At 37.6% G+C, this 13,254-nt stretch overlaps 1 protein-coding gene and 1 long non-coding RNA gene across 2 annotated transcripts in view; both read left to right on the top strand.

Annotated features, from left to right (window-relative positions):
• LOC106162861 (serine/threonine-protein kinase mTOR) overlaps positions 1-13,254 on the top strand; it is a 36,142-nt gene that overhangs the window by 13,224 nt on the left and 9,664 nt on the right. The window contains exons 25-39 of the mRNA XM_086995115.1: positions 268-523; positions 838-984; positions 1,302-1,444; positions 3,381-3,543; positions 4,265-4,398; positions 4,697-4,775; positions 5,243-5,382; positions 5,569-5,785; positions 6,211-6,288; positions 6,486-6,593; positions 6,817-6,942; positions 7,188-7,319; positions 7,548-7,666; positions 8,093-8,210; positions 8,462-8,599. Coding sequence (XP_086851241.1) covers positions 268-523; positions 838-984; positions 1,302-1,444; positions 3,381-3,543; positions 4,265-4,398; positions 4,697-4,775; positions 5,243-5,382; positions 5,569-5,785; positions 6,211-6,288; positions 6,486-6,593; positions 6,817-6,942; positions 7,188-7,319; positions 7,548-7,666; positions 8,093-8,210; positions 8,462-8,599 — 2,098 coding nt within the window. The remainder of the gene's footprint in view (positions 1-267; positions 524-837; positions 985-1,301; positions 1,445-3,380; positions 3,544-4,264; positions 4,399-4,696; positions 4,776-5,242; positions 5,383-5,568; positions 5,786-6,210; positions 6,289-6,485; positions 6,594-6,816; positions 6,943-7,187; positions 7,320-7,547; positions 7,667-8,092; positions 8,211-8,461; positions 8,600-13,254) is intronic.
• Positions 10,826-12,443, top strand: LOC147759799 (uncharacterized). Its single transcript, XR_015331008.1, has 2 exons — positions 10,826-10,935; positions 11,497-12,443. It is a non-coding gene; the product is annotated as an uncharacterized LOC147759799 (long non-coding RNA).

Here is a 13,254-nt window from a genome sequence, read left to right as displayed (position 1 = left end):
ATCGAGGTTTTTAATGGGTGTTAGTGTCATGGCATTTCCCTAGGGGACATCACAGCTGTTCGTGGTTGGATTTCATGGCTGTTCATTGTTGTGCATCATGATTTTTAATGGGTGTGAGTCATGGCATTAAGGGCGTGTGTCATGGTACTGTGTATGTGTGTCATAGCTGTTCATGAAAAGATATCATGGCGTCATGCCTTTATGTCATATCTGTTATTGAAAACTTCCCTTACCTTGTGGAAACTCATTTCAACTTCATTTCTCAAGGGGAGCTCTGGAGACTGTCGACCGTCTGACCGACTCCCTGGACCTGACGGACTTTGCGTCCAGGATTATCCACCCCCTGGTGAGGACCCTGGACACCACGCCTGAGCTGAGGGGGACGGCCATGGACACTCTGGCCGCCCTGGTGGTCCAGCTTGGGAAGAAGTACCAGATCTTCATCCCCATGGTGGCCAAGGTGCTGACCAAACATAAAGTGGCTCACCAGAGATATGAACTTCTGCTGTGTAAGATCATCAAGGTTGGTGGAGTGTGGGGTATGAACTCCTGCTTTGTAAAATCAACACCTTTTTACCCCCTCAGTTGACCCAACTCAAAAAATTACCAGAAAATAGATAAGAATTTGATTCAGAGCAGAACCTTTCTGGCAAAAAGGTGGTTCTTTTTAATACTCCCCCCCCCCCCATGGCCAATAAGCTCAATGAGTATACTTTGCCACCCTCAATGCCAGATCCAACAGGTGCCATTTTCTTCATCTTTAAATCTACCTATGTGCTCAGTCAGAGTCTTCAGATAATATTGTATAGCTAAGAAAGTAATTCATATTCCTGTCAGGGTTCCACCTATGCAGAAATGGAAGATGACCCACTGTTGTACAAGCACAAGCAGAATCGTAATCGGCCTAGTCAGCAGACACCAGACCAGAATGCTGAAACGGCGACAATCAAGAAACTCCATGTTAGCTCAGCAACCCTGCAGAGGGTAAGTGGAACTTCTTTCTAGCTTAAAGAATTATGGTATATGTTTAATCTGATGAAGAAATCAAATCAGATTAGTTTTATGGTCTTAAAATATGAAACTAAAAATTTAAAAAAATTATATTGTAGTTCAGATCTGCCTTGTTAAATCTGAAAGCTTAATAAACAATGAAATTTATTAAAATTGAAGAGAAGAATTTTGCAATGACTGCAGGAGTCCTTTAGACTAGCAACTTCAGCTCTGAAAAAGAATCCACAAATACAAAAAAAAATATTAGAGCAGAATGTAACAGTTGTGGTATATGTATCCTTTATTCGCAGGCCTGGCTTGCTACGAGACGGGTGTCCAAAGATGACTGGATGGAGTGGCTGCGTAGACTGAGTATAGAGCTCCTGAAGGAGTCGCCATCGCCAGCGCTGCGTTCCTGCTGGGCTCTGGCGCAAACTTATAATCCACTGGCAAGGTGGGCATCATATTAAGATATGTAATTCATTGGCAAAGTGGGTATAATGCTTGCTGGCGGCTGTTTCACAAATTTAAAGAATTTAGTAATGAAAATTGTTTTTATGGTCAAGACGGCTACACAACTACTGGAACAAAATATATGAATAAAAAAGAAAAAAGGTAATAAATAAATGAAAATGATATAAAGTTATATAAAAATAGTAAAAAAAAAAACAAAAGAAAGAAAATGGATGACCCTTTGCCAGTGTATGAAATGGCCGCCTGCCCGCCAGCCCGAGGCTGGTAACTTTCAGGCCGGGCGGGTAAGATTTGCAAATTACCCGCCCGACGGGCTGGCTAATTTACAGCCTATTTTCACCTTTTATTTTGTCTATGTTCACAAGCGATTTCAGCAAAATAAACTCACTGTTTTCACCCACTTTCACAGAAGCAAAGAACTAACCATAGCTTGCAATCGAACGCACGTATCGAAATGTAACCAACAGTCTCCCTCTCAGTGGCCTCGTTTTCGAAGTTCCGTCTGTGTGATATGCAGTTGAAAGACAATTTGAAACGAGGCACATTGTTCTTAACCAGCTTCAGTGCACAGCAGATAACGTTACGTCATTGCTTTGTGTAGAGGAGATACCGCGAGTAGCAATTTGTAGGTTGAGAGTAATAAAAATGTGAAAGTATAAAAAGTTACGATATTGATTAAATAGACTTATAGGTACATGAAGTGCTTATAATCAACAGTAATAAAGGCAACGGAGGCAAATTAAAGGAGAATTTTACAAAAATTTGAATCCCAAAATTATGAGTGAACGTACGAGTTTACGCCGTGCGTCAGATGTAGTTCTTTTCCCACGTGCTTTCATCTTGGGCTGTCAAAATTGAAAAAAATTCTATCAAGTCCGATAGAGAAGTTCTCAAAAGAAAAACAATTGAGGAAAGAAATAAAAATAACAAAGATTACGACAGAACCAAACGAAAGAGAACAAATTGGGACCCATGGAAATTAAGGTGACTTCAATTTGCAATTAGTCGAGCGGCAACATTTTTTGTAAAACCGTAACTCGAAAGTATCACGCCTTGCGACTGAGCGCAAGCATCTCGATCCAATAACTCGCCCATACTCGCCCCATATAATATATTGTAGCCTCTATGTGATATATATAAATATATATATATATATTCTCAATAAGCAATGCTTTCGAGATACGGGGCCCTGCAGGACTGTCTATGGGCGATTAGCGTGCAGGACCGTTCCCGACCGCCTTTTAAAGCTTAAAAGCGATATTCAAAGGGACCCTCATGCTGAATTCTTTCTTCTTTATTGTCAGCACAGAGATCGATTTATTTGACAACAATATATATATTTGGTCATACTTGTTGCTACAGAGAAAAGCAAAAATGATTATCAAATGATATCATGAAATCGGAATAATAGCTATAAATGAATTATTGAAGAAGAAATGAGACAGCCTGCAAGGTGAACATAAACTGAATTGACTACCACCCCGCCCTCCCCCGCCTGCTAAAGGGCCCTGAAATATTTTGGTATTTTAGATGGTAAATGGTGCCATTTAGTATGGTTTAGAACTATGATTCAACTAGTGAAAGTCTTATTTCAAGAGGTGAGGTTTTTTTGCAGAAATTAAAAGGGGGGCGTCAGGACCCCCCTGACCCCCTTCTAAATCCAACACTGACAAGGTAGAAATTCCAACCAATTTCTAAATTTCCATGCATAAGGCATGATATTGCCCTTTCATTTCCAAATTACTCTCCCCAGAATGCATTCTAGACCCCCTCAGCATACCTCTCTTAACTCTAGGGGTTATCATAACTAGGGCAGGTAACTACATGGCCGGGCTGGTAACTTTTCAGAGTTACCTGCCCGGCGGTCTGGCTAGTAATTTCCTTGAATTTCATACACTGCCTTTGCAATCTTGCAGGGACTTGTTCAATGCCGCCTTTGTGTCATGTTGGACGGAGCTGAGCGAGACGCAGCAAGACGAGCTTATCCAAAGTCTGGAGCAGGCACTGACATCACAGGATCTGCCAGAAATCACACAGACCCTGCTGAACCTGGCGGAGTTCATGGAGCATTGTGAAAAGGTGAGTTTATAGTACTGACTCAATTAACTTAAATTACATGTACTAGTTACCTCTCCTACGCCCCCCCCCCAAAAAAAAAAAAAAAAAAACTTCCCCACCCCTCACCAAAAATGATAAATAAAAATAGATAGATATGAAAATTTTGTTGAGTTCAGTTCTTTGTTGTGAGTGTCATAAATGAAATATCAAAGGAAGTGATGTTTCAAAATTAGCAGACAATAAGCCATAGTATTCTGCAGTGAGATTTCAAAGAAATAAAAGGTGTCTTAATTAAAGGGATAATAACTCTTCGTATGAGATCTATATTTCACAATAAAAACATTGTGAATAACTCATATAAATATAATATATTCTGTTTTACCACAAAAATGGCAGTTATAGCTATTATTCTGATATCTAAGCTTGTCTTAAGACCACATGACCTCCATTGATGGCTACACTCTGTTATAATCCCTTAAGAGATTTTAACAAAAAACCAAACTTTTTAGAAAAAAACCAGGGACTAGCTTTGAATGTAAAAATGGATTCATTAACCAATGGTAAGTATGGGAAAATTGTTGTTTACTCCAGGAAAATTCATTTTTTGGCAGAAACGAAGAGTTATTATCCATTTAATATAAGTATAAATTAAAAAATAAGATTCCACTTGAAGAAATTACAAATGGAAAACATGTATGGTTACCGTAGTAAGTGAGCAATTTTCAATTTCTTTCCCCTGAAGGGCCCCTTACCCTTGGACACTAGTTTACTTGGGGAGAGGGCGATGAGATGTCGTGCCTTCGCAAAGGCTCTGCATTATAAGGAAGATGAATTCCATCGCACTGCCTCCACATCTACTTTAGAGGCTCTGATAAGGTGAACTCTTGAGAGATAATTTCATTTTTCCCGTTTTAATTTTTTTTTTATTTAGAATATTGTGATTTGGTTCAGAATGGTTATGCAAAGTTCGCAATTTTAATTTTTTAATTTTTTTCCAATTTTAATTGATTTACTAAAAAAAATCAGATTCTGAAGTTGTTTACATTTGTTTTAGTGTAAAGCATTATCTGTACAGTTTTTACAAATCTGTTTTTTTACAAAACCACAAATTGCTCTTTGTTTCATATTCAGTTGGTCTGTCACAAGGTTTCTAAGGTTATAACTGGTATTTCAGCATCAACAATAAGCTGCAGCAGCCAGAGGCAGCAGCAGGGGTACTGGAGTATGCCATGGCTCACCACAAGTCAGATATTGTAAGCACTTACCTTTTCTTTTCTTTATGAAAGAGGCTAAATTGTTATTTTTAAAATCTCTTAGCAAAGAAAATAATCTATCTTTGCAATAATGTTTTAGGTTATTGATATGAACTCCACCAACAAAGAAGATAATGCTTTCACCAGCATTGGTTTGGGGTTTTTATTCCCTTTTTTTTTTCAATGAAGAACATATCTCAAAAACCTTTTCTCAGATATTGTTGAAATTTTGAGGATAAACAGTTAAACAGTACAGGAAAAAGTGATGACAATTTCAACTAAGTTCTTGCCTTCTATTATCCTGAAAAGATTTCTTATCTTTCTCACTAATGGAATTTTTTCCATGACTGAAATCTACACTCATGGAGGGCTCACTAGTTGATACAGTTTGTCAAAAAATTAATTATATACCTCAAGCAGAGCATGGATTTAATATTTACTTTGCTCTGTTGATTTCTACATTCCAGAAAGTTCAGGAGAGATGGTATGAGAAGCTTCATGAGTGGACTGAAGCACTGAGTGCCTATGAGGCCAAACAAGAGAAGGAGCCAGATAACGTGCAGCTCACATTGGGGAGAATGAGATGCTTGGAGGCACTGGGAGAGTGGTGGGTTATATGCTTAGTAGTATATTATATATATATTAATATAGACATAAAGGCCTGCTGGATTTATCTGGAAAACTGGATATGTGAGTAACTGTTGTATGTACTTATAAATCTAAATAAATATAAATCTAAATACATATGCCCCCCCCCCCCATTTTTCACAAATGTTTCATCCTTCATTGTTAGGGGCCAGCTGTATCAGCTTTCCTGTGAAAAATGGCCACTGGCTAGTGATGAAACTCGCCAGCAGATGGCGCGGCTGGCTGCAGTGGCATCCTGGGGTCTGGGACAGTGGGACAGCATGGAGGAGTACAGCTGTATGATACCGCGGGACAGCATGGAGGGGGCCTTCTACAGGGCTGTGCAGGCCCTCCATGTGGACCAGTATACAGTGGCTCAACAGGTGTGTGTGTGTGTGTACGTGTGTGTGTACGTGTGTGTGTGCACGTGCGTATGTGTGTGTGTATTAGTTTATGTGTGTAGGTTGAGTGTGTGTGTGTATGTGTACATGTGTGTGTATGTGCACATGTGTGTATTTAAGTGAGCATGTGTGTGTACGTGTGCATGTGTTTTCACTTTCACTTTCACTTTTTTATGTTTTTGAAATACAGGTAATAAAAATATACATATGTCTGAGATGAGATTGAAACAGCTTACTATATTGTTCCAAGTTACTGGTATGCAAGATGTTATTTTGAAAACTGAATAATATTTATTTAAAATAAGAATTTTAAAACCTTCAATCCACAAACTTGCTAAAAATAAGAAAGTGCTTTGCATACCTGTACTTATTCAATTGAAATAAGTTTGCTCTTCTTTATAATTCAGTGTATAGACAAAGCTCGTGATATACTGGACACGGAGCTGACTGCTATGGCTGGGGAGAGCTACAACAGAGCCTATGGTGTAAGTATAGGGACTACAATGAAGTTAGAACATGGTTGAAATAATTTGATGTTATCTGGAATTTTAGATTTAAATTTATTTAATGTTTGAACGGGAATTTTATTTGTTTCAGTACGACATTTATCATAGTTTCAGAAGATAGACATTGAATCTGTTGAAAAGAATTATTTTTTTAGAAAGTTGATGTTATTTTCTAGGCTATGGTGAATGTTCAGATGTTGTCAGAGCTGGAGGAGGTGATGCAGTATAAACTGGTGCCAGAGAGGAGAAACTCCATCAAGGAAACATGGTGGAACAGGCTGCAGGTAAGGTGCTGCCATCTATAGTCAGAACATGGTGGTAGTATGGGTCCTCATATACAGGCTAAGTGCTGACATCTGTTGTCAGAATTGAGAATAATACAATTATTATGGTTGTCTTTAAGACTTCTCCCAACACATTAACACACATGCACACACACAGGCATGAAGAGAGAGAGGGGAAAAGAGAAAACAAGTAATTATTTTTCTGCTATGCTCCTCTCCCCAGGGGTGTCAGCGTGTGGTCGAAGACTGGCAGAGGATCATCCAGGTGCGCTCCCTGGTGGTGACCCCCCAGGAAGACATGAGGACATGGCTGAAATACGCCAGTCTCTGCAGGAAGAGCGGGAGACTGGTAAGTACATAGTGCCGGTTATTTGAGACTGTGTGTTGCTTTGAAGAAGTGCTTTTTCTTAATATGAAAAAAAAAAATTTTAATGATATTTTAAATGTTATAAAGAGATTGTTGTTAACATAATGTATACCTGTTGGGTACATAAGATGACACAGAATAACATAAATGACATGCCACAGCTTGACATGACATGGCATGACACGACAAGACATGATATAACAGTGAGTCATGGTCTCCTATTCCAGGCATTATCCCACAGGACCCTGGTCATGTTACTGGGAGTTGACCCGGCTAAGAGTCCTGACCAGACCATCCCCACCAGCCACCCTGCTGTCACCTTTGCCTATATGAAACATATGTGGAAGAGCAACAAGAAGGTATTTTATAATGACAGCGTCTTTTCAGTATGTGTGGATTTTAAAGATAAATTAGGGGAAAATGATAAAATGAGAGGATTTTTGTTGTTGCTTTTATCTATTAATCAGTTAATTAATTAAATTTATTTATTTATTTATTTATTTATTATCATTGATAACATAAAGAAGGACTGGTTGACTGTCAACAAAGGAGTGGGTTTTATGATCATTTTGGCTTTAATTTTTCAGAACGAAGCATTTGAAAATCTGCATCGTTTTGTGAAGAACTCTCTCCAGCCACGTGTGAACCAGCTCAATGCCCCAGAGGAATCCTCACAGAAAGCGGAGTATAACAAACTGTTGGCTAAGTAAGTGCTGCTGTGGATGAGGTGTGTTTACACCCAAAGCTTTATTAAACCAATTTAGGTCTAGTATGCAACACAAGACAACAAGACTAGTCAAAAATGAATAAATGGAGGTTTCAGTTGCCTTAGACCCTTTGTGCTAATAACTTGTGTAATTTCTTGAACTACCACCGTGTGGATTAAGGTACATAGAGCCATGCTACAGCACGAGAGAACATTAAATTCATTTATTTATTTACTCCTTAAATTATAAACCAGATCCTTACATTATTTGAATATACGGAGGCCTGCTACAGTATAAACTTCCTTTAAATTCCTTATTCCCAGATGCTTCCTGAAGCTCAGGAACTGCACAAACTTGTTTTCATTAATTAACATTATTATTTCACCTACCTAATGAGTAATCCCCCTTATATTTTATCAATTCAGATGCTACCTGAAGTTAGGCGACTGGCTGGAAGATGTCCAGGGAATAACAGAGGATTCTATACCCAGGGTGCTGCAGTACTTCAGCGCTGCCACTGAGCATGACAGGAACTGGTACAAGGTCAGTGACCTTTCACCTTTCCTCTGACCTTAAACCTTCATGACCTCTTCTTCTCTCCCAATTATATATATGTTTGTCTCATTTTTCCCCTATAATAAAAGGACTGTGGTGGTCGAGGGACACCATTTGAAGCATTTTTTCTTGCCTGAACTCATCCAGTCATGAATAGACATGCAAACTCACACTCTCTCTCTCTCTCTCTCTCTCTCTCTCTCTCTCTCTCTCTCTCTCATGTATTAATTGGATTTCAGGCATGGCATGCTTGGGCCTACATGAACTACGAAGCAGTGCTGTTCTTCAAGCAGCAGGGACAGAGCACCACCCAGAATGGCACAGGGGCAGCTGTGGGGAAGAAAGAGTCTGGAGAAGCAGTCAAAGGAGGAGAGAGTGTGAGTACCTAGCAGCATGGGAGAATAGCTTTCACTGCTTGGTGGAGCTATACATCCATGTACACTGTCTTAAGTTTGCTTGTGATTATTTAGCATGCCTTCTGCCTGATAACTGGAAAGGATTGAAAAAGATTAATCAAAGGTAGGAATTTTAGAGAAGAAATGATACACCCACCCACCCACACACACACCCACACACACCCACACACACCCACACCCACACACCCACACACATACTTGTCTATGTGTACCAACCGAGGACATCAGCACAACACCATACAACCGAGGACATCTTATTCCTTGGTTAAATCAAAATAAAAACATTCAATTTAGGGTAAAATCTATTCGAGTATGAATGTTATAAATTAATTTTTTATAAAAACTAATTTTTTGCTGACAAGAATTTTACATTCTAACCGAGGACACACACGGACACACACATGGACAGACAATACACATTACAACCGAGGACATGCATGCATCTACATGTAATAATGATTGTACTTTTAATGCAAAGCAAATTTTATATAGCGTTACTTTGCAGCAATTCACATTTTTATGAAATTCTTTCATATTTAAGGTAAATTCCAAAATAACACCAGAGGTGATGATTAAATGAACAGTTATACAATATTTAATGCTGGGCTTTGCCACTTTTTTAGAATTGAAGATTATGAGATAAAACATCAATTAATTTAGGAAAAGAAAGGATACTGATGAAATAAAATAAAAGACCAAAGAAATTCGTTTTCAAACATTTTATTTTCATAATGCTTATTTTCTATTTAGCACTCTTTTATTATCATGAATTTTATATTTTGATAACACAAAGTGTCGTCCATTGGATACAGACTTGCACAGTACACAATTTTACAATTGAGGACATCATGCCAGCAGCACCCAAAATTGTGCTTTCTTCCAATTTGATGCAATATTATATAATGCTTAACAGCATAATGATCATCAATTTTTTTATAATAAAATATTAGTATCATGAATATTCAGAAAATGTGACTAGCAAAGGTTTTCAGGTTCATGGAACTCCAAAGACATACTTTGAAAATGCTAAATGTATACAAGAGAGCACTGTACTGAAATGGGTTTCTTTCCATTTTTAACTTTTTTACATAAAATAATACAGTTTACTGCCATTTCACATGATCAACTAAGAAAATTGTTGAGATGGCAAAAATATCAATATAACAAGTTTAAATGTCCAATTTCCTCCATTCCGAACATTGTGAATGATTGAATCTGACAAACTACAATGATACAAGTTCATTTCCATTTTGGCACTTTTTTGTACACAATACAAGATGACAGGTTTACCACCATTTTTATATAATCAACTAGCAATATTGTCAAGATGCAGAAATTGTCAAACAACCCATTTTACATATCTAGTAAATTCAATAATGAGACTGTTTACATGCCTGTCAATCAAATCTGAGGAAAAACACTTATATACAAATAAAAGCTGAAGTCCCTCAAAACTCAACCAATCAATCTTATTTTTAAACTTGATTTGTATATTGGTAACATTGATTACTCCTGTGAGTTTCATGAAAACAGGCTTATTGGTTCTCCCTGAAATGTGCTTACAGTGTTACTTATATGCTGAAAAAAAAAAAAAAAAAAAAAAAACAGCATAACATTTGAAAGAAAAGGGCCTGGTCATGCTGATTTTCAATCTTGACCATTCTTTTACTTATAATCATCAGTTCTGTGAGTTTTATGAAAAGAGGCCTATTGGTTCTCCTTGAAATGTGTTTACAGTGTTACTTATATGCTTAAAAAAAACAGCATAACATTTGAAAGAAAAGGGACTGGTCATGCTGATTTTCAATCTTGACCATTCTTTTACTAATAATCATCAGTTCTGTGAGTTTCATGAAAACAGGCTTATAGGATCTCCTTGAAATGTGCTTACAGTGTTACATATATGCTGAAAAAAACCCAGCATAACATTTGAAAGAAAATGGCCTGGTCATGCTGATTTTCAATCTTGATCATTCTTTTTAATTTACTAATAATCATCAGTTCTCTGAGTTTCATGAAAACAGGCCTATTGGTTCTCCTTGAAGTGTGTTTACAGTGTTGCATGTACACTGAAAAAAGGAGAAAAAAAATGCAAAACTTTTGAAAATAATCACCCAATTGCCTCCATTTTGAGACACTGTATTACACAGTACATGATAACATGTTTACCATCATATTCATATAATCAACTAGCAATGTTGTAAAGATGCAGAAAATTTCAGACAAACACTAACATATTTACATATCTAGTTAGTTCAATAACGAAACTGTCAACATGCCTGACAATCAAATCTGAGGTAAACCACTTATATACAAATAAAAGCTGAAGTCCCTCAAAACTCGACCAATCAATCTTATTTTTAAACTTGATTTGTATATAGACAACATTGATTACTCCTGTGAGTTTCATGAAAACAGGCTTATTGGTTCTCCCTGAAATGTGCTTACAGTGTTACTTACATGCTGAAAAAAAAAAACAGCATACCCCTGTAACATTTGAAAGAAAAGGGCCTGGTCATGCTGATTTTCAATCTTGACCATTCTTTTACTTATAATCATCAGTTCTGTGAGTTTTATGAAAAGAGGCCTATTGGTTCTCCTTGAAATGTGTTTACAGTGTTGCATGTACAATGAAAAAAGGAGAAAAAATGCAAAACTTTTGAAAATAATCACCCAATTGCCTCCATTTTGAGACACTGTATTACACAGTACATGATAACATGTTTACCGTCATATTTATATAATCAACTAGCAATGTTGTAAAGATGCAGAAAATTTCAGACAAAAACACTAACATATTTACATATCTAGTTAGTTCAATAACGAAGCTGTCAACATGCCTGACAATCAAATCTGAGGAAAACCACTTATATATATCAAAACAAGGCACAACTTCCACAAAACTCAACCAATCAATCCTATTTTCAAACTTGATTTGTATATTGGTAACATTGATCACTCCTGTGAGTTTAATGACAACAGGCCTATCGGTTCTCCCTGAAATGTGCTTACAGTGTTACTTATATGCTGAAAATGGCAGAAAAAAACAGCATAACTTTTGACAAAAAATGGCCCGGATATGCCGATTTTTGATCTTGACAACCCTTTTACTAATAATCATCAGTTCTGTGAGTTTCATGACAATAGACCTATTGCTTCTCCTTGAACTGTGTTTACAGTGTTGCATGTATGCTGAAAAAAGCAAAAAGAACAGCAAATTTTCTGAAAAAAAAGCAGCCCATTATGAAGATTTTCAAACTTGACCTGCGTTTAACTAATATTCATCAGTTCTGTGAGTTTCATGAAAATAGACCTATCGGTTCTCTTTAAAATGTTGCATCGCATATAATATTATGCTGAGAAAAGGGAAAAACAGCAACTTTGTAAAATTGGCCAGATCACACTGATTCTGTTGATTGCAATTTATATAGCATTCCTTCTGGGAGAGATCGATCCATAGTTAGTACGATAGGATCTGGGAACGGTCCCTTAATCGTTTTTGCCGTGTGCATATCCGAACTGTAGGCCTATATATCAGGACGCGTAATTGTCGGGGCGTCTTTTTTTTTTCTTTTTTTTATTTCACAAAGCGGTTCTTGCAAATGCGGTGTTTATGAATGTGTGTGCTCTGTGTTAGCGACATGGACCGACAGGGGCCCATTCAAAATATAATTTCACTTCAGTTGTTAGATTTAGTATTTATTCTAGCAGCCAGGTGTATAACAAACAGGTCAGATCTACAGGTGAAAAGAAGTGACTGTAGTTCGCAGAGCCATTATGTAATAATAAATGTTTCATAATGTCATAGCCTTCTTCAAACTGTCAGGGGTAGATTAATTCATAGTTAGCTAAGGGGCCCTTTACACTGGACGGCGTCCTTTCTGCGTCCTGTAGTACGGATCCATTTGAGAGTACAAAATTATAATACTTAACTTTCTGACAACTGGCCAATCACCAAATATTCATTTTTTTCAACCAAAGCAATGCTTGTACCTCCTTTCTACGACCACAGTGATGCCAGTTTCTTGGTCGCACAAAGGACGCCGCCCCAGTGTAAAGGGGGTTTACGGACGATCCATTTACCCTTTTCATTTACTAGTAATTCTTGCACCCTCAAAAGATTGTTGGTCCTAAGATCTACCGAGTGAGCCACAAATTCAGACAGTTCTTCTTTATTTAAACCACTCCAAGTCAGTTGTACTAATAAAGAAGCGTGCCGTAATATGTACAGTGCGATGATAGTTATGTAGTTACGTAACGGCCTAGGAGAGCTTAATTTGATAAAAAAGACCTTTAGTTTAAAAATATGAACTTACTGAATATATAGACATCTGAGATATAACATTAGTTTCAGTTTAGTCTGCCCTTTACAGCACAACCGAGGACGCGGAATTTGGTCCGCCCTTAACAGCACAACCGAGGACGCGTGTGTATAGCCCGATTTCAGACAAAAAGTTGGACAGTATTTCTGATACACTCGTGGCGGGAATTTGGCCCGCGCTATACAGCATAACCGAGGACTGGCTCAGAATAGCGTCAAATTTCACCACCTAACTTGAAATGGGCCCCTTTATGCATTCCACTGCTTATGTCAACCGAGGACGTCCTCGGTTGGA

Source organism: Lingula anatina, chromosome 9 (assembly GCF_051362555.1).
Source record: "Lingula anatina isolate TDL-2025a chromosome 9, LinAna3.0, whole genome shotgun sequence".
Classification (NCBI taxonomy): domain Eukaryota; kingdom Metazoa; phylum Brachiopoda; class Lingulata; order Lingulida; family Lingulidae; genus Lingula; species Lingula anatina.
This window is presented reverse-complemented; position numbering and strand designations above follow the sequence as displayed.